The sequence below is a fragment of the Coregonus lavaretus genome, assembly GCF_964263955.1.
Source record: "Coregonus lavaretus genome assembly, chromosome: 8".
NCBI lineage: Eukaryota > Metazoa > Chordata > Actinopteri > Salmoniformes > Salmonidae > Coregonus > Coregonus lavaretus.
Window position 1 is genome coordinate 60,176,657 of NC_139995.1, and position 24,415 is coordinate 60,201,071.

The window sequence follows — 24,415 nt, forward strand, 5'->3', positions numbered from 1 at the left end:
GTACTATACTCACTCTGCAGGTACTGATCTGTACTATACTCACTCTGTAGGTACTGATCTGTACTATATACTTACTCTGTAGGTACTGATCTGTACTATATACTTACTCTGTAGGTACTGATCTGTACTATACTCACTCTGTAGGTACTGATCTGTACTATACTCACTCTGTAGGTACTGATCTGTACTATACTCTGTAGGTACTGATCTGTACTATATACTCACTCTGTAGGTACTGATCTGTACTATATATACTCACTCTGTAGGTACTGATATGTACTATACTCTGTAGGTACTGATCTGTACTATACTCACTCTGTAGGTACTGATCTGTACTATATACTCACTCTGTAGGTACTGATCTGTACTATATACTCACTCTGTAGGTACTGATCTGTACTATACTTACTCTGTAGGTACTGATCTGTACTATACTCACTCTGTAGGTACTGATCTGTACTATATACTCACTCTGTAGGTACTGATCTGTACTATACTCACTCTGTAGGTACTGATCTGTACTATACTCTGTAGGTACTGATCTGTACTATATACTCAATCTGTAGGTACTGATCTGTACTATACTCTGTAGGTACTGATCTGTACTATACTCTGTAGGTACTGATCTGTACTATATACTCACTCTGTAGGTACTGATCTGTACTATACTCACTCTGTAGGTACTGATCTGTACTATACTCACTCTGTAGGTACTGATCTGTACTATACTCTGTAGGTACTGATCTGTACTATATACTCACTCTGTAGGTACTGATCTGTACTATATACTCACTCTGTAGGTACTGATCTGTACTATACTCACTCTGTAGGTACTGATCTGTACTATACTCACCCTGTAGGTACTGATCTGTACTATATACTCACTCTGTAGGTACTGATCTGTACTATATACTCACTCTGTAGGTACTGATCTGTACTATATACTCACTCTGTAGGTACTGATCTGTACTAATATACTCACTCTGTAGGTACTGATCTGTACTATATACTCACTCTGTAGGTACTGATCTGTACTATATATACTCACTCTGTAGGTACTGATCTGTACTATATATACTCACTCTGTAGGTACTGATCTGTACTATATACTCACTCTGTAGGTACTGATCTGTACTATACTCACTCTGTAGGTTCTGGATCTGTACTATACTCACTCTGTAGGTACTGATCTGTACTATACTCACTCTGTAGGTACTGATCTGTACTATATACTCACTCTGTAGGTACTGATCTGTACTATACTCACTGTAGGTACGGATCTGTACTATACTCTGTAGGTACTGATCTGTACTATATACTCACTCTGTAGGTACTGATCTGTACTATACTCACTCTGTAGGTACTGATCTGTACTATACTCACTGTAGGTACGGATCTGTACTATACTCTGTAGGTACTGATCTGTACTATATACTTACTCTGTAGGTACTGATCTGTACTATACTCACTCTGTAGGTACTGATCTGTACTATATACTCACTCTGTATGTACTGATCTGTACTATATAATCACTCTGTATGTACTGATCTGTACTATATACTCACTCTGTAGGTACTGATCTGTACTATATACTCACTCTGTAGGTACTGATCTGTACTATATACTCACTCTGTAGGTACTGATCTGTACTATACTCACTCTGTAGGTACTGATCTGTACTATATATACTCACTCTGTAGGTACTGATCTGTACTATATATACTCACTCTGTAGGTACTGATATGTACTATATATACTCACTCTGTAGGTACTGATCTGTACTATACTCACTCTGTAGGTACTGATCTGTACTATATATACTCACTCTGTAGGTACTGATATGTACTATATATACTCACTCTGTAGGTACTGATATGTACTATATATACTCACTCTGTAGGTACTGATCTGTACTATATACTCACTCTGTAGGTACTGATCTGTACTATACTCTGTAGGTACTGATCTGTACTATATACTCACTCTGTAGGTACTGATCTGTACTATATACTCACTCTGTAGGTACTGATCTGTACTATACTCACTCTGTAGGTACTGATCTGTACTATATATACTCACTCTGTAGGTACTGATCTGTACTATATATACTCACTCTGTAGGTACTGATATGTACTATATATACTCACTCTGTAGGTACTGATCTGTACTATACTCACTCTGTAGGTACTGATCTGTACTATATATACTCACTCTGTAGGTACTGATATGTACTATATATACTCACTCTGTAGGTACTGATATGTACTATATATACTCACTCTGTAGGTACTGATCTGTACTATACTCACTCTGTAGGTACTGATCTGTACTATATATACTCACTCTGTAGGTACTGATCTGTACTATACTCTGTAGGTACTGATCTGTACTATATACTCACTCTGTAGGTACTGATCTGTACTATATACTCACTCTGTAGGTACTGATCTGTACTATACTCACTCTGTAGGTACTGATATGTACTATATATACTCACTCTGTAGGTACTGATCTGTACTATACTCTGTAGGTACTGATCTGTACTATACTCACTCTGTAGGTACTGATCTGTACTATATATACTCACTCTGTAGGTACTGATATGTACTATATATACTCACTCTGTAGGTACTGATATGTACTATATATACTCACTCTGTAGGTACTGATCTGTACTATATACTCACTCTGTAGGTACTGATCTGTACTATACTCTGTAGGTACTGATCTGTACTATATACTCACTCTGTAGGTACTGATCTGTACTATACTCACTCTGTAGGTACTGATCTGTACTATACTCACTCTGTAGGTACTGATCTGTACTATACTCACTCTGTAGGTACTGATCTGTACTATATACTCACTCTGTAGGTACTGATCTGTACTATACTCTGTAGGTACTGATCTGTACTATACTCACTCTGTAGGTACTGATCTGTACTATACTCACCCTGTAGGTACTGATCTGTACTATACTCACCCTGTAGGTACTGATCTGTACTATACTCACCCTGTAGGTACTGATCTGTACTATACTCTGTAGGTACTGATCTGTACTATACTCACTCTGTAGGTACGGATCTGTACTATACTCACTCTGTAGGTACTGATCTGTACTATACTCACCCTGTAGGTACTGATCTGTACTATACTCACTCTGTAGGTTCTGGATCTGCTTGGCTGACTCCTCTGTCTGCTGCGTGTTCCTCCTCCTCTCCTCTTCCAGTAAGGCCTGGAGGTCCAGACACTTCTGCTTGCCTGTGTTGGCCAACTCCTGGGCCTCCAGCAGCTCTCTGTGGAGGTGGTGAATCACCTGCTCTGTGTCCCTGGGCTCCAGGTTGACCCGACGGAGCTCGTCTGGAGAGAGGAGAGACAAGATAGTTAGACTTAGGGACGGGACAGACCGGGACCCCCTCCCCCTCCCCCCAGACCAGGACCATGTCTGGCATAATGACTGCTGGAGGGTTATGTGCTTGATGTGGTGGAGAGTCCCGGGGTGTGAAGGTCCTGTGGGATGATGTGGTCTGGGGGCAGGGAGGGACCACAAACCAACCATGTCATCTCACTCCTCCACTCACATCACAGATCACAGACCAGATGTTAACACTGATGTCATGATTCTGTTTATACCTGCTTATATTTCTGTCCCCCTTCCTGTGTCAGACCTTACAACCAGTACATAGTGATCGCGCTGACGTCAACCCCGTCAACTCCCGATGGCGCATGAAGTACGGAAGTATTTGAATTTGAAGCGAGCCATATTTTGCTGAATGGGGCTGAATGGCACCAGAAACATCTCAAAAGGATCATGGTAGATGTAGTTGTTTTTCCTCTTGCCTGACAGAGTTTAATGGGGGCCTCCTGGTAGCCTGCCGTCCTGTATGATGACATGTACTAGTCAGAATGCATCACTATTGAAACCTTAAAATAATTCACCGTGGGGATAGAACTTGATCATAATAAACTAAATTTGAGAGCCGAAAACGGGCATCTAGAGTTTTTGGGGTTTACATAGGCTTTCTAGGGCAGACCAGGGCTTTCTAGGGCAGACCAGGGCTTTCTAGGGCTGACCAGGGCTTTCTAGGGCAGACCAGGGCTTTTGGCACCCCCCAGTAGAGCTTGTGACTTCATGCTCCAGACCAGACACTGGTGTGTTTGTTAGAGGGTGACCAAGGAGCGTATTTACTTTACAGTGACTAACACACATGGCCTTTAGATCTCTCTCTCTCCCACGCCCTCTCCCTCCCTCCCTCCCTCCCTCTCTCTCTCAACTCCCTCCCTCTCTACACTCCTTCCTTCCTCTCTACATCCCTTCCTTCCTCTCCACACCCCTTCCCCTCTCCACACCCCCCCTCTCTCTCCACCCCCCCTCCACACCCCTCCCCACACCCCTTCCTTCCTCTCCACACTTCTCCCCTCTCTCCACACCCCTTCCTCTCTCCACACCCCTTCCTCTCTCTCCACACTTCTCCCCTCTCTCCACTCCACCCCCCCTCTCCAACCCCCCCCTCCACACCCTCCCCTCTCTCCACACCCCTCCCCTCTCTCCACACCCCTTTCTCTCTCTCCACACTTCTCCCCTCTCTCCACCCCCCCCCCCCTTCCTCTCCACACCCCTCCCCCTCCTCTCTCCACTCCCCACCCTCTCTTTCCACATCCCTCCTTCCCTCTCTATATAACTATATATCTTCAGGACCTGGAAGACTTGCTGTGATAAATGGAACCATGTATTCTGCTGTCCACCAAAAAATCCTGAAGGAGAATGTACGGCCATCAGTTTGTGACCTCAAGCTGAAGCGAACTTGGGTTCTGCAGCAGGACAATGATCCAAAACACACCAGCAAGTCCACCTCTGAATGGCTGAAGAAAAACAAAATGAAGACTTTGGAGTGGCCTAGTCAAAGTCCTGACCTGAATCCTATTGAGATGCTGTGGCATGACCTTAAAAAGGCAGTTCATGCTCGAAAACCCTCCAATGTGGCTGAATTACAACAATTCTGCAAAGATGAGTGGGCCAAAATTCCTCCACAGCGCTGTAAAAGACTCATTGCAAGTTATCGCAAACGCTTGATTGCAGTCGTTGCTGCTAAGGGTGGCCCAACCAGTTATTAGGTTGTAGGGGGCAATCACTTTATCCCACAGGGCCACGTGGGTTTGGATTTTGTTTTCCCTTAATAATAACAACCTTAATTTCAAAACTGCATTTTGTGTTTACTTGTGTTATCTTTGACTAATATTTACGTTTGTTTGATGATCTGAAACATTTAAGTGTGACAAACATGCAAACAAATAACAAATCAGGAAGGGGGCAAACACTTTTACACCACTGTATAGCATCCAGAACAATGGGACTGAATGGTCATAATGTTCGGTTCAGTTTCCAGGGGGCCAGAGAATCAGAGGGCCTTGCTCCAGGGAGAAGTGATGACAGGGCTGGGCATCAGAAGGGATTTACTGTATGACCTCTAGAGTGAGAAGTGAGTGAGGACGGGGGGCTCTTCAGTCACACCAGGCTCGGTGCTATGGAGGTGTTGAGATGTGAGGCTGAAGCTCTCTGGCTGCTTCTGTCTGACTAGAGCCCAGTCCCAGGCACATGATGGCCCTGCTGAACGGCCATATCCTCCCACGCCTCTGCACCTGGACCAGGATTCACCTTGCTGCCTGGGGTAGGGCCAGGTCAGGCCAGTGTCAGAGAGGAAGTCAGGCCAGGCCAGTGTCAGAGAGGAAGAGTCAGGCCAGGCCAGTGTCAGAGAGGAAGAGTCAGGCCAGGCCAGTGTCAAAGACAGGCCAGGCCAGTGTCAAAGAAATAGGTACTCCTAAATGCTTAATTTAGAGTTATTAATGTAACTTTAGTTGTTCTACAAATGTTGGGCTATATGTTTTGATTTTTAATACATTGTAAGGCTGCATGATGCGACTATTGATGATTTGAAAAAAGTCACTTGAAAGTCGTGAGCTCTGCTTTGTTTTTTTGCGCAGGCTGTACACACTTCATCAGTCTCTCATTCACTATTTGACAAGCACTTGATAATGCCTCAAATTTCACGGTGGCATCCCCTTTGTGTGGCCGTAATGCACAATAAAAAAATCCTTGCCTTTTGCGGCCAGTGGCCGTTGTGCCCTTCTCCCTGAGGTTGGCCTCTGCTCTCCCTAACACAACACCATCACAAAGCTCTCCCTAACAACACCATCACAAAGCTCTCCCTAACACCATCACAAAGCTCTCCCTAACACAGCACCATCACAAAGCACTCCCTAACACCATCACAAAGCTCTCCCTAACAACACCATCACAAAGCTCTCCCTAACAACACCATCACAAAGCTCTCCCTAACACAACACCATCACAAAGCTCTCCCTAACAACACCATCACAAAGATCTCCCTAACAACACCATCACAAAGCTCTCCCTAACAACACCATCACAAAGCTCTCCCTAACACAACACCATCACAAAGCTCTCCCTAACAACACCATCACAAAGCTCTCCCTAACACAACACCATCACAAAGCTCTCCCTAACACAACACCATCACAAAGCTCTCCCTAACACCACACCATCACAAAGCTCTCCCTAACACCACACCATCACAAAGCTCTCCCTAACACCATCACAAAGCTCTCCCTAACACAACACCATCACAAAGCTCTCCCTAACAACACCATCACAAAGCTCTCCCTAACAACACCATCACAAAGCTCTCCCTAACACACCATCACAAAGCTCTCCCTAACACAATACCATCACAAAGCTCTCCCTAACACACCATCACAAAGCTCTCCCTAACAACACCATCACAAAGCTCTCCCTAACAACACCATCACAAAGCTCTCCCTAACAACACCATCACAAAGCTCTCCCTAACACACCATCACAAAGCTCTCCCTAACACAACACCATCACAAAGCTCTCCCTAACACAACACCATCACAAAGCTCTCCCTAACACAACACCATCACAAAGCTCTCCCTAACACACCATCACAAAGCTCTCCCTAACACAACACCATCACAAAGCTCTCCCTAACACAACACCATCACAAAGCTCTCCCTAACACACCATCACAAAGATCTCCCTAACACACCATCACAAAGCTCTCCCTAACACAACACCATCACAAAGCTCTCCCTAACACACCATGACAAAGCTCTCCCTAACACACCACCATCACAAAGCTCTCCCTAACAACACCATCACAAAGCTCTCCCTAACACAACACCATCACAAAGCTCTCCCTAACACAGCACCATCACAAAGCTCTCCCTAAAACACACCATCACAAAGCTCTCCCTAACACAACCATCACAAAGCTCTCCCTAACACACCATCACAAAGCTCTCCCTAACACAACACCATCACAAAGCTCTCCCTAACACAACACCATCACAAAGCTCTCCCTAACACAACACCATCACAAAGCTCTCCCTAACACCATCACAAAGCTCTCCCTAACACACCATCACAAAGCTCTCCCTAACACACCATCACAAAGCTCTCCCTAACACAACACCATCACAAAGCTCTCCCTAACACAACACCATCACAAAGCTCTCCCTAACACAACACCATCACAAAGCTCTCCCTAACACAACACCATCACAAAGCTCTCCCTAACACAACACCATCACAAAGCTCTCCCTAACACCATCACAAAGCTCATCACAAAGCTCTCCCTAACACAGCACCATCACAAAGCTCTCCCTAACACAACACCATCACAAAGCTCTCCCTAACACCATCACAAAGCTCTCCCTAACACCATCACAAAGCTCTCCCTAACACAACACCATCACAAAGCTCTCCCTAACACACCATCACAAAGCTCTCCCTAACACACCATCACAAAGCTCTCCCTAACACACCATCACAAAGCTCTCCCTAACAACACCATCACAAAGCTCTCCCTAACACAACACCATCACAAAGCTCTCCCTAACACAACACCATCACAAAGCTCTCCCTAACACCATCACAAAGCTCTCCCTAACACAACACCATCACAAAGCTCTCCCTAACACCATCACAAAGCTCTCCCTAACACAACACCATCACAAAGCTCTCCCTAACACACCATCACAAAGCTCTCCCTAACACACCATCACAAAGCTCTCCCTAACACACCATCACAAAGCTCTCCCTAACACAACACCATCACAAAGCTCTCCCTAACACAACACCATCACAAAGCTCTCCCTAACACAACACCATCACAAAGCTCTCCCTAACACAACACCATCACAAAGCTCTCCCTAACACCATCACAAAGCTCTCCCTAACACCATCACAAAGCTCTCCCTAACACCATCACAAAGCTCTCCCTAACACAGCACCATCACAAAGCTCTCCCTAACACAACACCATCACAAAGCTCTCCCTAACACACCATCACAAAGCTCTCCCTAACACAACACCATCACAAAGCTCTCCCTAACACACCATCACAAAGCTCTCCCTAACACACCATCACAAAGCTCTCCCTAACACACCATCACAAAGCTCTCCCTAACAACACCATCACAAAGCTCTCCCTAACACAACACCATCACAAAGCTCTCCCTAACACCATCACAAAGCTCTCCCTAACACAACACCATCACAAAGCTCTCCCTAACACACCATCACAAAGCTCTCCCTAACACACCATCACAAAGCTCTCCCTAACACAACACCATCACAAAGCTCTCCCTAACACAACACCATCACAAAGCTCTCCCTAACACAACACCATCACAAAGCTCTCCCTAACACCATCACAAAGCTCTCCCTAACACCATCACAAAGCTCTCCCTAACACACCATCACAAAGCTCTCCCTAACACAACACCATCACAAAGCTCTCCCTAACACAACACCATCACAAAGCTCTCCCTAACACAACACCATCACAAAGCTCTCCCTAACACCATCACAAAGCTCTCCCTAACACAACACCATCACAAAGCTCTCCCTAACACAACATCACAAAGCTCTCCCTAACACACCATCACAAAGCTCTCCCTAACACACCATCACAAAGCTCTCCCTAACACAACACCATCACAAAGCTCTCCCTAACACAACACCATCACAAAGCTCTCCCTAACACAACACCATCACAAAGCTCTCCCTAACACAACACCATCACAAAGCTCTCCCTAACACCATCACAAAGCTCTCCCTAACACCATCACAAAGCTCTCCCTAACACACCATCACAAAGCTCTCCCTAACACAACACCATCACAAAGCTCTCCCTAACACAACACCATCACAAAGCTCTCCCTAACACAACACCATCACAAAGCTCTCCCTAACACACCATCACAAAGCTCTCCCTAACACAACACCATCACAAAGCTCTCCCTAACACACCATCACAAAGCTCTCCCTAACACACCATCACAAAGCTCTCCCTAACACACCATCACAAAGCTCTCCCTAACACAACACCATCACAAAGCTCTCCCTAACACAACACCATCACAAAGCTCTCCCTAACACAACACCATCACAAAGCTCTCCCTAACACAACACCATCACAAAGCTCTCCCTAACACAACACCATCACAAAGCTCTCCCTAACACCATCACAAAGCTCTCCCTAACACCATCACAAAGCTCTCCCTAACACCATCACAAAGCTCTCCCTAACACAGCACCATCACAAAGCTATCCCTAACACAACACCATCACAAAGCTCTCCCTAACACCATCACAAAGCTCTCCCTAACACAACACCATCACAAAGCTCTCCCTAACACACCATCACAAAGCTCTCCCTAACACACAATCACAAAGCTCTCCCTAACACACCATCACAAAGCTCTCCCTAACAACACCATCACAAAGCTCTCCCTAACACAACACCATCACAAAGCTCTCCCTAACACACCATCACAAAGCTCTCCCTAACACAACACCATCACAAAGCTCTCCCTAACACAACACCATCACAAAGCTCTCCCTAACACACCATCACAAAGCTCTCCCTAACACACCATCACAAAGCTCTCCCTAACACAACACCATCACAAAGCTCTCCCTAACACAACACCATCACAAAGCTCTCCCTAACACAACACCATCACAAAGCTCTCCCTAACACAACACCATCACAAAGCTCTCCCTAACACCATCACAAAGCTCTCCCTAACACACCATCACAAAGCTCTCCCTAACACAACACCATCACAAAGCTCTCCCTAACACAACACCATCACAAAGCTCTCCCTAACACAACACCATCACAAAGCTCTCCCTAACACAACACCATCACAAAGCTCTCCCTAACACCATCACAAAGCTCTCCCTAACACAACACCATCACAAAGCTCTCCCTAACACACCATCACAAAGCTCTCCCTAACACACCATCACAAAGCTCTCCCTAACACACCATCACAAAGCTCTCCCTAACACACCATCACAAAGCTCTCCCTAACACAACACCATCACAAAGCTCTCCCTAACACAACACCATCACAAAGCTCTCCCTAACACAACACCATCACAAAGCTATCCCTAACACAACACCATCACAAAGCTCTCCCTAACACAACACCATCACAAAGCTCTCCCTAACACATCACAAAGCTCTCCCTAACACAACACCATCACAAAGCTCTCCCTAACACAACAACATCACAAAGCTCTCCCTAACACAACAACATCACAAAGCTCTCCCTAACACAACACCATCACAAAGCTCTCCCTAACACAACACCATCACAAAGCTCTCCCTAACACACCATCACAAAGCTCTCCCTAACACAACACCATCACAAAGCTCTCCCTAACACAACACCATCACAAAGCTCTCCCTAACAACACCATCACAAAGCTCTCCCTAACAACACCATCACAAAGCTCTCCCTAATACAGCACCATCACAAAGCTCTCCCTAACACACCATCACAAAGCTCTCCCTAACACAACACCATCACAAAGCTCTCCCTGACACAACACCATCACAAAGCTCTCCCTAACACAACACCATCACAAAGCTCTCCCTAACACAACACCATCACAAAGCTCTCCCTAACACAGCACCATCACAAAGCTCTCCCTAACACAACACCATCACAAAGCTCTCCCTAACACACCATCACAAAGCTCTCCCTAACACAACACCATCACAAAGCTCTCCCTAACACAACACCATCACAAAGCTCTCCCTAACAACACCATCACAAAGCTCTCCCTAACACACCATCACAAAGCTCTCCCTAACACAACACCATCACAAAGCTCTCCCTAACACAACAACATCACAAAGCTCTCCCTAACACAACACCATCACAAAGCTCTCCCTAACACAACACCATCACAAAGCTCTCCCTAACACACCATCACAAAGCTCTCCCTAACACAACACCATCACAAAGCTCTCCCTAACACAACACCATCACAAAGCTCTCCCTAACAACACCATCACAAAGCTCTCCCTAACAACACCATCACAAAGCTCTCCCTAATACAGCACCATCACAAAGCTCTCCCTAACACACCATCACAAAGCTCTCCCTAACACAACACCATCACAAAGCTCTCCCTGACACAACACCATCACAAAGCTCTCCCTAACACAACACCATCACAAAGCTCTCCCTAACACAACACCATCACAAAGCTCTCCCTAACACAGCACCATCACAAAGCTCTCCCTAACACAACACCATCACAAAGCTCTCCCTAACACACCATCACAAAGCTCTCCCTAACACAACACCATCACAAAGCTCTCCCTAACAACACCATCACAAAGCTCTCCCTAACACACCATCACAAAGCTCTCCCTAACACCATCACAAAGCTCTCCCTAACACAACACCATCACAAAGCTCTCCCTAACACCATCACAAAGCTCTCCCTAACACAACACCATCACAAAGCTCCATATATAGTCAGGAGTACCAGCTGTGAGACCCACACCCCACCCTGCCAGGTTGGCAGGCCTGATATGATACAAATGGCACCCTATTCCCTATATAGTGCACTACTAATACCCATAGGCTGCACTATATAGGGAATAGGGTGCCATTTGGTAATACCTAATAAAAATGTTCATCATACAACATCCCCATAAATGGCACCGACCACTGTTGAAGTGAACCACTGTTGATCCATCCTGTTGCCTCCACCCAACAAGGTTTGATGTTAACCATACTACCACAGAATAAACAAGTCAACCAATATTGAGAAGTAAATCTATATTATTATATATAAATATGTATTACCTTTGAGCAGGGCGACCCTGTTCTGTGGATCGTTCAGCTCATGATCATCCATGTTTCCGTCTACACACACACAGACACACACAGACAGAGTGAGAGAGACAGAGTGAGAGTGAGAGTGAGAGTGAGAGTGAGAGAGAGAGAGAGAGAGAGAGAGAGAGAGAAGGAAAAGAGAGAGAGACAGTGAGAGAGAGAGACGTAAAAGAGAGAGGAGGGAAAGACAGGAAGGAAAGAGATGATTAACAGTGAGATGGGACCAGACCAGGCCAAACGGACAGAAAGAGGCATTGAGTGACAAACTAAATCAATAGTTATCCCATGGTTCTGCTCTGGATAGAGTTTAATTAGCACGCTATGCTGATGTCGTAGTTATAATTGATTAACATAAAACAAAAAACAAAATTTACACATCGGCTTATCATCTTAGAAGCATAGTGAAGAGTGATTGACGTTATGAATGAACATAAAGTCTACAGTAATTGAAATCTGTCAGTCCTTATAATTAAATAAAAAAGGACATACCTCTGTCAACTTCAAAATAGTTCACCTTTAAAAAAATTTGCTGAAAAAAATATAGACTTCTTTATATTATAAAAGGTTGAACTGTATTTTGTTGTTGGAGGTGTTTTACCTGACGTGTCGTCACTGCTGCGATCTTTGCTGGGGCTTAGTGTATCTGACATGTCCGACTCCTTGGCATCCAGCAGGTTTTCTACTGGACAGAGGGACCGGCCAATTAGAACAGGGGAAGGGGACTACACACACACAACACTGAACTACCAAATTCATAAAACCACATGACATAAAATGTAAGAGAAAGTATGTTTAACTCTATAAGCAATATTAAAACAGTACACATGACATGTCCACAAAGCTCTCCCTAACACAACACAATACCACAAAGCTCTCCCTAACACAACACAATACCACAAAGCTCTCCCTTTTAATTTTATTTAATTTACCCCCCGTGGGAATCAAACCCACAACCCTGGCGTTGCAAACGCCATGCTCTACCAACTGAGCTACATCCCTGCCGGCCATTCCCTCCCCTACCCTGGAGGACGCTGGGCCATTCCCTCCCCTACCCTGGAGGACGTTGGGCCAATCCCTCCCCTACCCTGGAGGACGCTGGGCCATTCCCTCCCCTACCCGTTGGGGCTAAACACTAAAACTAGTTACTGTTCTACAGAGCCAGTTGGGGGTAAACACTAAAACTAGCTGTTTGCTAACTCAACAATGGTCCTTATGCACTGTGGTATTTGGGGAGTGAGAGTAAGAGTGAGTGAGTGAGTGAGTGAGTGAGTGAGTGAGAGAGAGAGAGAGAGAGAGAGAGAGAGAGAGAGAGAGAGAGAGAGAGAGAGAGAGAGAGAGAGAGAGAGAGAGAGAGAGAGAGAGAGAGAGAGAGAGAGAGAGAGAGAGAGAGAGAGAGAGAGAGAGAGTGAGAGAGAGAGAGTGAGAGAGAGTGAGAGAGTGAGTGAGAGAGAGAGAGAGAGAGAGAGAGAGTGAGAGAGAGTGAGAGAGAGAGTGAGAGAGAGAGTGAGGGAGAGAGAGAGAGAGAGAGAGAGAGTGAGTGAGAGAGAGAGTTAGGGAGAGAGTGTGCACAATAGTGGAAATGTGTCCAGGGGTCCAGGCATTGTCTCACAGCTCAGAGCTCCCATCCAACAACATAACAAGGGATTTGTTAGTCTGACTCTGTTCAGGGCAGCTCAGAGCTCCTGTCCAACACAACAAGGGCTTTGTCTGACTGTTCAGGGCTGGTGTTAGAGCCATTTTGATGTAAGAAAGAAAATGTATTCAACTTATTTTGGTTGATTTATTAAAAGATAAATCAATGTATAGAAAATGCTTATTATTGTAGAGGAATGTATGTCAACTGTTCTTTATGTTATATGTATGATAGAAGCCTTTTATGGATGCTATAGTGACACCTGGTGGACACAATTTGATATAATAATGGGCCTGAGGGAACACAGTGTGTTGTGAATTCTGTAATGAATGTATTGTAATGTTTTTAAAATTGTATAACTGCCTTAATTTTGCCGGACCCCAGGAAGAGAAGCTGCTGCCTTGGCAGCAGCTAATGGGGATCTATCATAAATACAAATACCTACGGTTTACCTGTAAGAATAGAGAATGATGGGTTATGGGTAAAGATGGTGTCAGTAACTCATTAGGACAGCTGATTGACCTGAGGGAAGTTGCTTAGTAGAGCTACAGTTTTCTACCCTTTCTTTTGGATTGAATTTGCCTGTTGCTATTTATCATTTTGTACTTTGGGATTTGACCTTTTTGCCATATCACTTGGAACCCGTTTAACCTCATCTGGATTACAACGCTTTCTTTTACAATTTACCAACCTGGAATCTGTGTGACAAACAATGGACAATTAACTTGAGTAATAAATACATTTGAACTGCAACAGCAAATCTCCTTTCATCGATGGAAACTCGTAAGGAACCAAACCTGTATTTAGGCTTTTATAGAAGAGGCCTTTTAAAATCTGGAACCTTAACCACTACAGCTGATCAGAGCCACCGTCCAACAACAACAAGGGGTGTGTCGGACTCTGTTCAGGGCTGCTCAGTCACCCTATAGTAGAGGTCTTCGTGATCTTCCTGTTCGGCTTTGCGTCCCCTCGGGCTCGTGCGGTGGAGGAGATCTTCGTGGGCTATACTCAGCCTTGTCTCAGGGTGGTAGGTTGGTGGTCTGTTGATATCCCTCTGGTGGTGTGGGGGCTGTGCTTTGACAAAGTGGGTGGGGTTAAATCCTGCCTGGTTGGCCCTGTCTGGGGGTATCGTCGGACGGGGCCACAGTGTCTCCCGACTCCCCGTCTCAGCCTCCAGTATCTATGCTGCAATAGTCTATGTTCTATCTGGTGTAATTCTCCTGTCTTATCTGGTGTCTTTAAGTTCTCTCTCCCTATCTCTCCCCCCTCCCGGAGGACCTGAGCCCTAGGACCATGCCTCAGGACTACCTGGCCTGACGACTACTGTCTGTCCCCAGTCCACCTGGTCGTGCTGCTGATCCAGTTTCTGCTGTTCTGCCTGCGGCTATGGAACCCTGACCTGTTCACCGGACATGCTACCTTGTCCCGGACCTGCTGTTTTCGTCTCTCTCCCTCTCCCTCCCCTGTGTCGACCTCTGAATGCTCGGCTATGAAAAGCCAACTGACATTTACTCCTGAGGTACTGACCTGTTGCACCCTCTACAACCACTGTGATTATTATTTGACCTTGCTGGTCATCTATGAACGTTTTAACATCTTCAAGAACGATCTGGCCTTAATGGCCATGTACTGTTATAATCTCCACCCGGCACAGCCAGAAGAGGACTGGCCACCCCTCAGAGCCTGGTTCCTCTCTAGGTTTCTTCCTAGGTTCCTGCCTTTCTAGGGAGTTTTTACTAGCCACGGTGCTTCTACATCTGCATTGCTTGCTGTTTGGGGTTTTAGGCTGGGTTTTCTGTATAAGCACTTTGTGACGTCTGCTGATGTAAAAAGGGCTTTATAAATACATTTGATTGATTCACGGATCCACATGTACCCGAATGCCCGAGACGGGACCCGAGTAGGTCCGGATCCAGAATTATATATGACACTGGTCTGGGTCGTCGGATCTGATATGATAGTTACGGTCTTGGGTATGTATCATTTCAACTGACTTGTCTGAACGCGACTGCTGCAGTAAAAATCCCCAGGTCCATTATGGAAAGGGTCCGACCTCTACCCTATGACCCAGGGTCTGCTGATCCTCCTGGGTTACAGCTCAAACTCTGTCAACCTACATGAGTATATTTGTAATTTGCTATTTGGACTATTGATTTTCTTCTTGATATTTTGAGTGGACATTTTTACTGCAAGAGGGATCTGGCAATACAAGCATTTCGCATCACCTGTAATAACTGCTAAACGGTGTATGCAACAAATAAACGTTGATTTGAGATTGGAAACACAGGCGCTGCCGATCAGTGGTTTCTGTTTTGAGCAGCCTCTTGCCTGATCTTGGTGGCAGTAATCTGGTGTGTGTGTGTGTACTGTAATCTGGTGTGTGTGTGTACTGTAATCTGGTGTGTGTGTGTACTGTAATCTGGTGTGTGTGTGTACTGTAATCTGGTGTGTGTGTGTACTGTAATCTGGTGTGTGTGTGTGTACTGTAATCTGGTGTGTGTGTGTGTGTGTGTACTGTAATCTGGTGTGTGTGTGTGTACTGTAATCTGGTGTGTGTGTGTACTGTAATCTGTATAATCTTGGGGGATTAAGGTTGGTCAGATGCCATGAGACATCTGTAGCATCTCTGCCATTCCCTCCCATCCTTCACTCTGAAACAAAACTATTGGCATGATGAGGTCTGTTAGTGACTGTTCCCTGCTGCTAGAATCCTTGTCAGTGGCCTGGTCTCGTATTATAAAACAGTGTTGTGTGATTCAGCTGCAGTTTAATCTCCTGGCTGCATTCGGACTGCAGAGAGAGACGGTACCAGGCAGCTGAGCCTTAGACGATTCGTGCCAGGAGAACTTTAACAGCCGACTCGTGGCTTGGATGCGACTAATAATGCCCCGAGTACAGTTTTACCTACAAAAAACAGGCACTGTGGTTGGGAAAAGCTTCAAGAGCTGATACCCACGGATCATGCAGATTCAGGATAGACAGGTGAACCACAGAGGCCAAGCCAGATTCAGGATAGACAGAAGGAGAACCACAGAGGCCAGATTCAGGATAGACAGAAGGAGAACCATAGAGGCCACGCCAGATTCAGGATAGACAGAAGGAGAACCACAGAGGCCAGGCCAGATTCAGGATAGACAGAAGGAGAACCAGAGAGGCCAGATTCAGGATAGACAGAAGGAGAACCAGAGAGGCCAGATTCAGGATAGACAGAAGGAGAACCAGAGAGGCCAGATTCAGGATAGACAGAAGGAGAACCAGAGAGGCCAGATTCAGGATAGACAGAAGGAGAACCAGAGAGGCCAGATTCAGGATAGACAGAAGGAGAACCAGAGAGGCCAGATTCAGGATAGACAGAAGGAGAACCAGAGAGGCCAGATTCAGGATAGACAGAAGGAGAACCAGAGAGGCCAGATTCAGGATAGACAGAAGGAGAACCAGAGAGGCCAGATTCAGGATAGACAGAAGGAGAACCAGAGAGGCCAGATTTAGGATAGACAGAAGGAGAACCAGAGAGGCCAGATTCAGGATAGACAGAAGGAGAACCAGAGAGGCCAGATTCAGGATAGACAGAAGGAGAACCAGAGAGGCCAGATTCAGGATAGACAGAAGGAGAACCAGAGAGGCCAGATTCAGGATAGACAGAAGGAGAACCAGAGAGGCCAGATTCAGGATAGACAGAAGGAGAACCAGAGAGGCCAGATTCAGGATAGACAGAAGGAGAACCAGAGAGGCCAGATTCAGGATAGACAGAAGGAGAACCAGAGAGGCCAGATTTAGGACAGGCCAAAGAGATGACTACCCGACGGTAGAGAGCAGGCCAGTTGCAACTAAACGGAGAGCTGGCCTGGCTCAGGTTGGGCTCCTCTGGAAGAACAATACCTGGTAACAAGCACAGGGTGGCGCTGTTGGGCACATGCTGGAGTTTATCTCGTTTTTCTTATACCCAATAGACGGTTGTTGTTAAGCAACAAAACCGACGCGTGCAACTATGGGGCAAAACAGATGAGGTTGGCTAAGATAGTTGACAACATGTAAGCTATATATATATATATATATATATATATATATATATATATATATATATATCGTCTCCAATGTTAACTGAAAAAATTAATACATTTGCACAATGAGCACTTGTCTCAAATACATCGATACAGTCATTGGTTAGCTAGCTAGCGAATTTTAGCAATATTAGCATTGCCATGAAATCAGACGAAAACACCTCAAAACAAGACATGACGAGCTGAAACGAGCCACTTGCGATTCCCCACATGGCAGCTTCCTGTCATTGTTGCTAGCAATCTGTGCGTCCAGAATCACAACAACATGCGGACTTCTGCCCCGTGGAAGCGAGCACATGGTTTTGGTGACGTTGTCAGCTAACCCATCTATAGAGCCCTTGTAATGAACAGTGTTTTACCTTTGAGTCTGTCAGGACTGGTAAGGCTGTCTCCTTCTGCCGTCTGGTGGTTCTGCAGGTGGGCATCTATGACCTCTGAGACAGATGCATAGTAGAGGTCAGCCATTAGTAAGACTGTGGTCATAAACACCTCATATCAGTTACATTTAGGGAAAAGTATTGGAAATCAGCATACGATGCAATTTTATCGTATCTGTCCCTAATATTGAAATTTGAGAGGAGCAAAACTTCTCTCCCGACACTTATGCCACAACATTTGTACAATCAAAATAAACTATCTACATTTGTCATTTTATTTTCTAATGATCTGTCAGTCGGTGAACATGCCTGGGCCAGAATAAATAATAAACACAAGCAGACAAAGGAGACCTTCTAAACAACGCCAAGTAGACCAACTAAAACAACCATATGGCCTCAGCCAAGTAGAGACTAAAACAACCATATGGCCTCAGCCAAGTAGACCGACTAAAACAACCATATGGCCTCAGCCAAGTAGAGACTAAAACAACCATATGGCCTCAGCCAAGTAGAGACTAAAACAACCATATGGCCTCAGCCAAGTAGAGACTAAAACAACCATACGGCCTCAGCCAAGTAGAGACTAAAACAACCATATGGCCTCAGCCAAGTAGAGACTAAAACAACCATATGGTCTCAGCCAAGTAGACCGACTAAAACAACCATATGGCCTCAGCCAAATAGAGACTAAAACAACCATATGGCCTCAGCCAAGTAGAGACTAAAACAACCATATGGCCTCAGCCAAGTAGACCGACTAAACCAACCATATGGCCTCAGCCAAGTAGACCGACTAAACCAACCATATGGCCTCAGCCAAGTAGACAGACTAAAACAACCATATGGCCTCAGCCAAGTAGAGACTAAACCAACCATATGGCCTCAGCCAAGTAGACTGACTAAAACAACCATATGGCCTCAGCCAAGTAGAGACTAAAACAACCATATGGCCTCAGCCAAGTAGAGACTAAAACATCCATATGACCTCAGCCAAGTAGACCGACTAAAACAACCATATGGTCTCAGCCAAGTAGAGACTAAAACAACCATACGGCCTCAGCCAAGTAGACCGACTAAACCAACCATATGGCCTCAGCCAAGTAGAGACTAAAACAACCATATGGCCTCAGCCAAGTAGAGACTAAAACAACCATACGGCCTCAGCCAAGTAGAGACTAAAACAACCATATGGCCTCAGCCAAGTAGAGACTAAAACAACCATATGGTCTCAGCCAAGTAGACCGACTAAAACAACCATATGGCCTCAGCCAAATAGAGACTAAAACAACCATATGGCCTCAGCCAAGTAGAGACTAAAACAACCATATGGCCTCAGCCAAGTAGACCGACTAAACCAACCATATGGCCTCAGCCAAGTAGACCGACTAAACCAACCATATGGCCTCAGCCAAGTAGACAGACTAAAACAACCATATGGCCTCAGCCAAGTAGAGACTAAACCAACCATATGGCCTCAGCCAAGTAGACTGACTAAAACAACCATATGGCCTCAGCCAAGTAGAGACTAAAACAACCATATGGCCTCAGCCAAGTAGAGACTAAAACATCCATATGACCTCAGCCAAGTAGACCGACTAAAACAACCATATGGTCTCAGCCAAGTAGAGACTAAAACAACCATACGGCCTCAGCCAAGTAGACCGACTAAACCAACCATATGGCCTCAGCCAAGTAGAGACTAAAACAACCATATGGTCTCAGCCAAGTAGAGACTAAAACAACCATATGGCCTCAGCCAAGTAGAGACTAAAACAACCATATGGCCTCAGCCAAGTAGAGACTAAAACAACCATATGGCCTCAGCCAAGTAGAGACTAAAACAACCATATGGCCTCAGCCAAGTAGAGACTAAAACAACCATATGGTCTCATCCAAGTAGACCGACTAAAACAACCATATGGCCTCAGCCAAGTAGAGACTAAAACAACCATATGGCCTCAGCCAAGTAGACTGACTAAAACAACCATATGGCCTCAGCCAAGTAGACAGACTAAAACAACCATATGGTCTCAGCCAAGTAGACCGACTAAAACAACCATATGGCCTCAGCCAAGTAGACCGACTAAACCAACCATACGACCTCAGCCAAGTAGACTGACTAAACCAACCATAAGGCCTCAGCCAAGTAGAGACTAAAACAACCATATGGCCTCAGCCAAGTAGAGACTAAAACAACCATACGGTCTCAGCCAAGTAGACCGACTAAAACAACCATATGGCCTCAGCCAAGCAGACCGACTAAAACAACCATATGGCCTCAGCCAAGTAGACAAACTAAAACAACCATATGGCCTCAGCCAAGTAGACCAACTAAAACAACCATATGGCCTCAGCCAAGTAGACTGACTAAAACAACCATACGGCCTCAGCCAAGTAGAGACTAAAACAACCATACGGCCTCAGCCAAGTAGACCGACTAAAACAACCATACGGCCTCAGCCAAGTAGACCGACTAAAACAACCATATGGCCTCAGCCAAGTAGACCGACTAAAACAACCATATGGCCTCAGCCAAGTAGACCGACTAAAACAACCATATGGCCTCAGCCAAGTAGAGACTAAAACAACCATACGACCTCAGCCAAGTAGAGACTAAAACAACCATACGACCTCAGCCAAGTAGACTGACTAAAACAACCATATGGCCTCAGCCAAGTAGAGACTAAAACAACCATACGGTCTCAGCCAAGTAGACCGACTAAAACAACCATATGGCCTCAGCCAAGTAGACTGACTAAAACAACCATATGGCCTCAGCCAAGTAGAGACTAAAACAACCATACGACCTCAGCCAAGTAGACTGACTAAAACAACCATACGGCCTCAGCCAAGTAGACCGACTAAAACAACCATATGGCCACAGCCAAGTAGAAAGGAAATAACTAGATTTAACAACAATGACTAGCTAAACCTAATTCCTACACTACTATTTTGCTGGCAAAGCAAACCATCGAGAACACACACACACACACACTTACCGTCATAGTTGGCCAGCTTGTGCAACGACGAGCCCACTGCTTCTTTCAACTGCTTCACGGCTGTAGAGGGGAGAAAGGGTGGTCAACACGTGACTATGACTGAATGGGACACCTGTAGGGACACCTGTAGGGACACCTGTAGAGACACCTGTAGGGACACCTGTAGGGACACCTGTAGGGACACCTGTAGGGACACCTGTAGAGACACCTGTAGAGTGAGAGAAGCATCCATCTCTAAGCCTTGTCTCAGGATTAGCCTCTAGCTAGCTTCTGAGTGGCAGTAGTAGGAAGGCAGCTTATTTAAGAACAGCAAACCCAAAATGTTCAACAAATTAGCTATTAATACGTTAATTTAAATTTGGCATGCTGGAATTCTCTCAACACAGTACCACTCAAAGCAGTGTGATGTCAAAATATACAGAACAGTACAAACGATCGGTGCAAAGACAACAGCTAGCGTCATCAGTGGTAGGTAAACTACAGTACCCAACATGCAACAGAACAAGGAAGTTAAACACCCAGACAGTCCAAGAGAGGAACCACACGGTTAGGCTAATATCTAGTGAAAAGTTAAAAAGGTGGTGTTATCATGCAGAAAACAAAGCGTGAATGTCTCAAAAGAAGAGAAAAACAAGTTATGCAATTATATGAAGAAGAAACAATATGTTGTAAAGGGAACCGTTCTAGAAGCCTGCCCTTAGACACGGTACACACTCCTATACCAGGAAACCATTCTAGAAGCCTGCCCTTAGACACGGTACACACTCCTATACCAGGAAACCATTCTAGAAGCCTGCCCTTAGACACGGTACACACTCCTATACCAGGAAACCATTCTAGAAGCCTGCCCTTAGACACGGTACACACTCCTATACCAGGAAACCATTCTAGAAGCCTGCCCTTAGACACGGTACACACTCCTATACCAGGAAACCATTAGAAGCCTTCCCTTAGACACGGTACACACTCCTATACCAGGAAACCATTCTAGTAGCCTGCCCTTAGACACGGTACACACTCCTATACCAGGAAACCATTCTAGAAGCCTTCCCTTAGACACGGTACACACTCCTATACCAGGAAACCATTAGAAGCCTTCCCTTAGGCACGGTACACACTCCTATACCAGGAAACCATTAGAAGCCTTCCCTTAGACACGGTACACACTCCTATACCAGGAAACCATTCTAGAAGCCTGCCCTTAGACACAGTACACACTCCTATACCAGGAAACCATTCTAGAAGCCTTCCCTTAGACACGGTACACACTCCTATACCAGGAAACCATTAGAAGCCTTCCCTTAGACATGGTACACACTCCTATACCAGGAAACCATTCTAGAAGCCTGCCCTTAGACACGGTACACACTCCTATACCAGGAAACCATTCTAGAAGCCTGCCCTTAGACACGGTACACACTCCTATACCAGGAAACCATTCTAGAAGCCTTCCCTTAGACACGGTACACACTCCTATACCAGGAAACCATTCTAGAAGCCTGCCCTTAGACACGGTACACACTCCTATACCAGGAAACCATTCTAGAAGCCTGCCCTTAGACACGGTACACACTCCTATACCAGGAAACCATTCTAGAAGCCTTCCCTTAGACACGGTACACACTCCTATACCAGGAAACCATTCTAGAAGCCTGCCCTTAGACACGGTACACACTCCTATACCAGGAAACCATTCTAGAAGCCTGTCCTTAGACACGGTACACACTCCTATACCAGGAAACCATTCTAGAAGCCTGCCCTTAGACACGGTACACACTCCTATACCAGGAAACCATTCTAGAAGCCTGTCCTTAGACACGGTACACACTCCTATACCAGGAAACCATTCTAGAAGCCTGCCCTTAGACACGGTACACACTCCTATACCAGGAAACCATTCTAGAAGCCTGCCCTTAGACACGGTACATGTGGCTAACCCTAAACTCTTAGATCACAGCAGTTCCCTTGACAACAATAAACTCTGGTTTCATCACGGGCAGCATGGATGGACAGCGTTCTCCAAACCACAGTCAACTAAACGCATCAGTAGGACAGGAAATGGATGTCAGAAACTTTGCGCTACAGGTATTCCTCCACAGTAGCTCTGCGGTAAAGTCGCCCTTAAGGTACACATCTAGGATCAGCTTCCCCTCACCCAATCCTAACCTTAACCATGGGGGGGGAACACATCTAGGATCAGCTTCCCCTCACCCAATCCTAACCTTAACCATGGGGGGGGGAAACGGGAAAAACTGACCCAAGATCAGCATTTAGGGGCAAATTCACCCTGAACCCCTGAACCCCTGAGCCCCTGAACCCCTGAGCCCCTGAACCCCTGAGCCCCTGAGCCCCTGAACCCCTGAGCCCCTGAACCCCTGAACCCCTGAACCCCTGAACCCCTGAACCCCTGAGCCCCTGAACCCCTGAGCCCCTGAACCCCTGAACCCCGGGGAATAATCATTCATAATCTGAAATATCCTGATGACAGGCTGACTACTGTCTGCACTATAGTGAAAGCATTGTAACAGATCAGATTTTACACTAGCACCTAGGTCTGGCTGTTCAACCGATTGGCAAACGTACTGCAAATTGAAAAATCATGTGACTAAATAAAATAAAAAGAAGAAGAAACTCCACTATGAAACAAAGATAAATGACACAAAGAATGATAGTAAAAAGCTTCGGAAGACCTAAAATGATTGGGGGAAGTCTGTCCATAATAAAGCGCTGCTCTACCTTCTTAACATCACTATCAACAAGGCAGGTCCTACAGGCCCTAGTTCTGTCACACCTGGACTACTGTTCAGTCGTGTGGTCAGGTGCCACAAAGAGGGATTTAGGAAAATTGCAATTGACTCAGAACAGGGCAGCACGGCTGGACCTTGGATGTACACAGAGAGCTAACATTAATAATATGCATGTCAATCTCTCCTGGCTCAAAGTGGAGGAGAGATTGACTTCAAATCAAATTTTATTTGTCACATGCGCCGAATACAACAGGTGTAGACCTTACCGTGAAAAGCTTACTCACAAGCCCTTAACCAACAATGCAATTTTAAGAAAATAGGATTGAGAAAATATTGACTAAATAAACTA

The 24,415-nt window shown here is 45.4% G+C and overlaps 1 protein-coding gene across 4 annotated transcripts in view; it reads right to left on the minus strand.

The window, feature by feature from the left end:
• Positions 1–24,415, minus strand: part of slmapa (sarcolemma associated protein a) — a 143,064-nt gene that overhangs the window by 27,137 nt on the left and 91,512 nt on the right. For 3 of the 4 annotated variants that reach the window (XM_084166832.1, XM_084166830.1, XM_084166833.1), the window contains 5 exons: positions 21,320–21,379; positions 18,303–18,377; positions 12,848–12,931; positions 12,220–12,279; positions 3,160–3,360 (listed from right to left, as the gene is read on the minus strand). In XM_084166832.1, coding sequence (XP_084022958.1) covers positions 3,160–3,360; positions 12,220–12,279; positions 12,848–12,931; positions 18,303–18,377; positions 21,320–21,379 — 480 coding nt within the window. The remainder of the gene's footprint in view (positions 1–3,159; positions 3,361–12,219; positions 12,280–12,847; positions 12,932–18,302; positions 18,378–21,319; positions 21,380–24,415) is intronic. The other variant, XM_084166831.1, reaches the window with a different exon arrangement.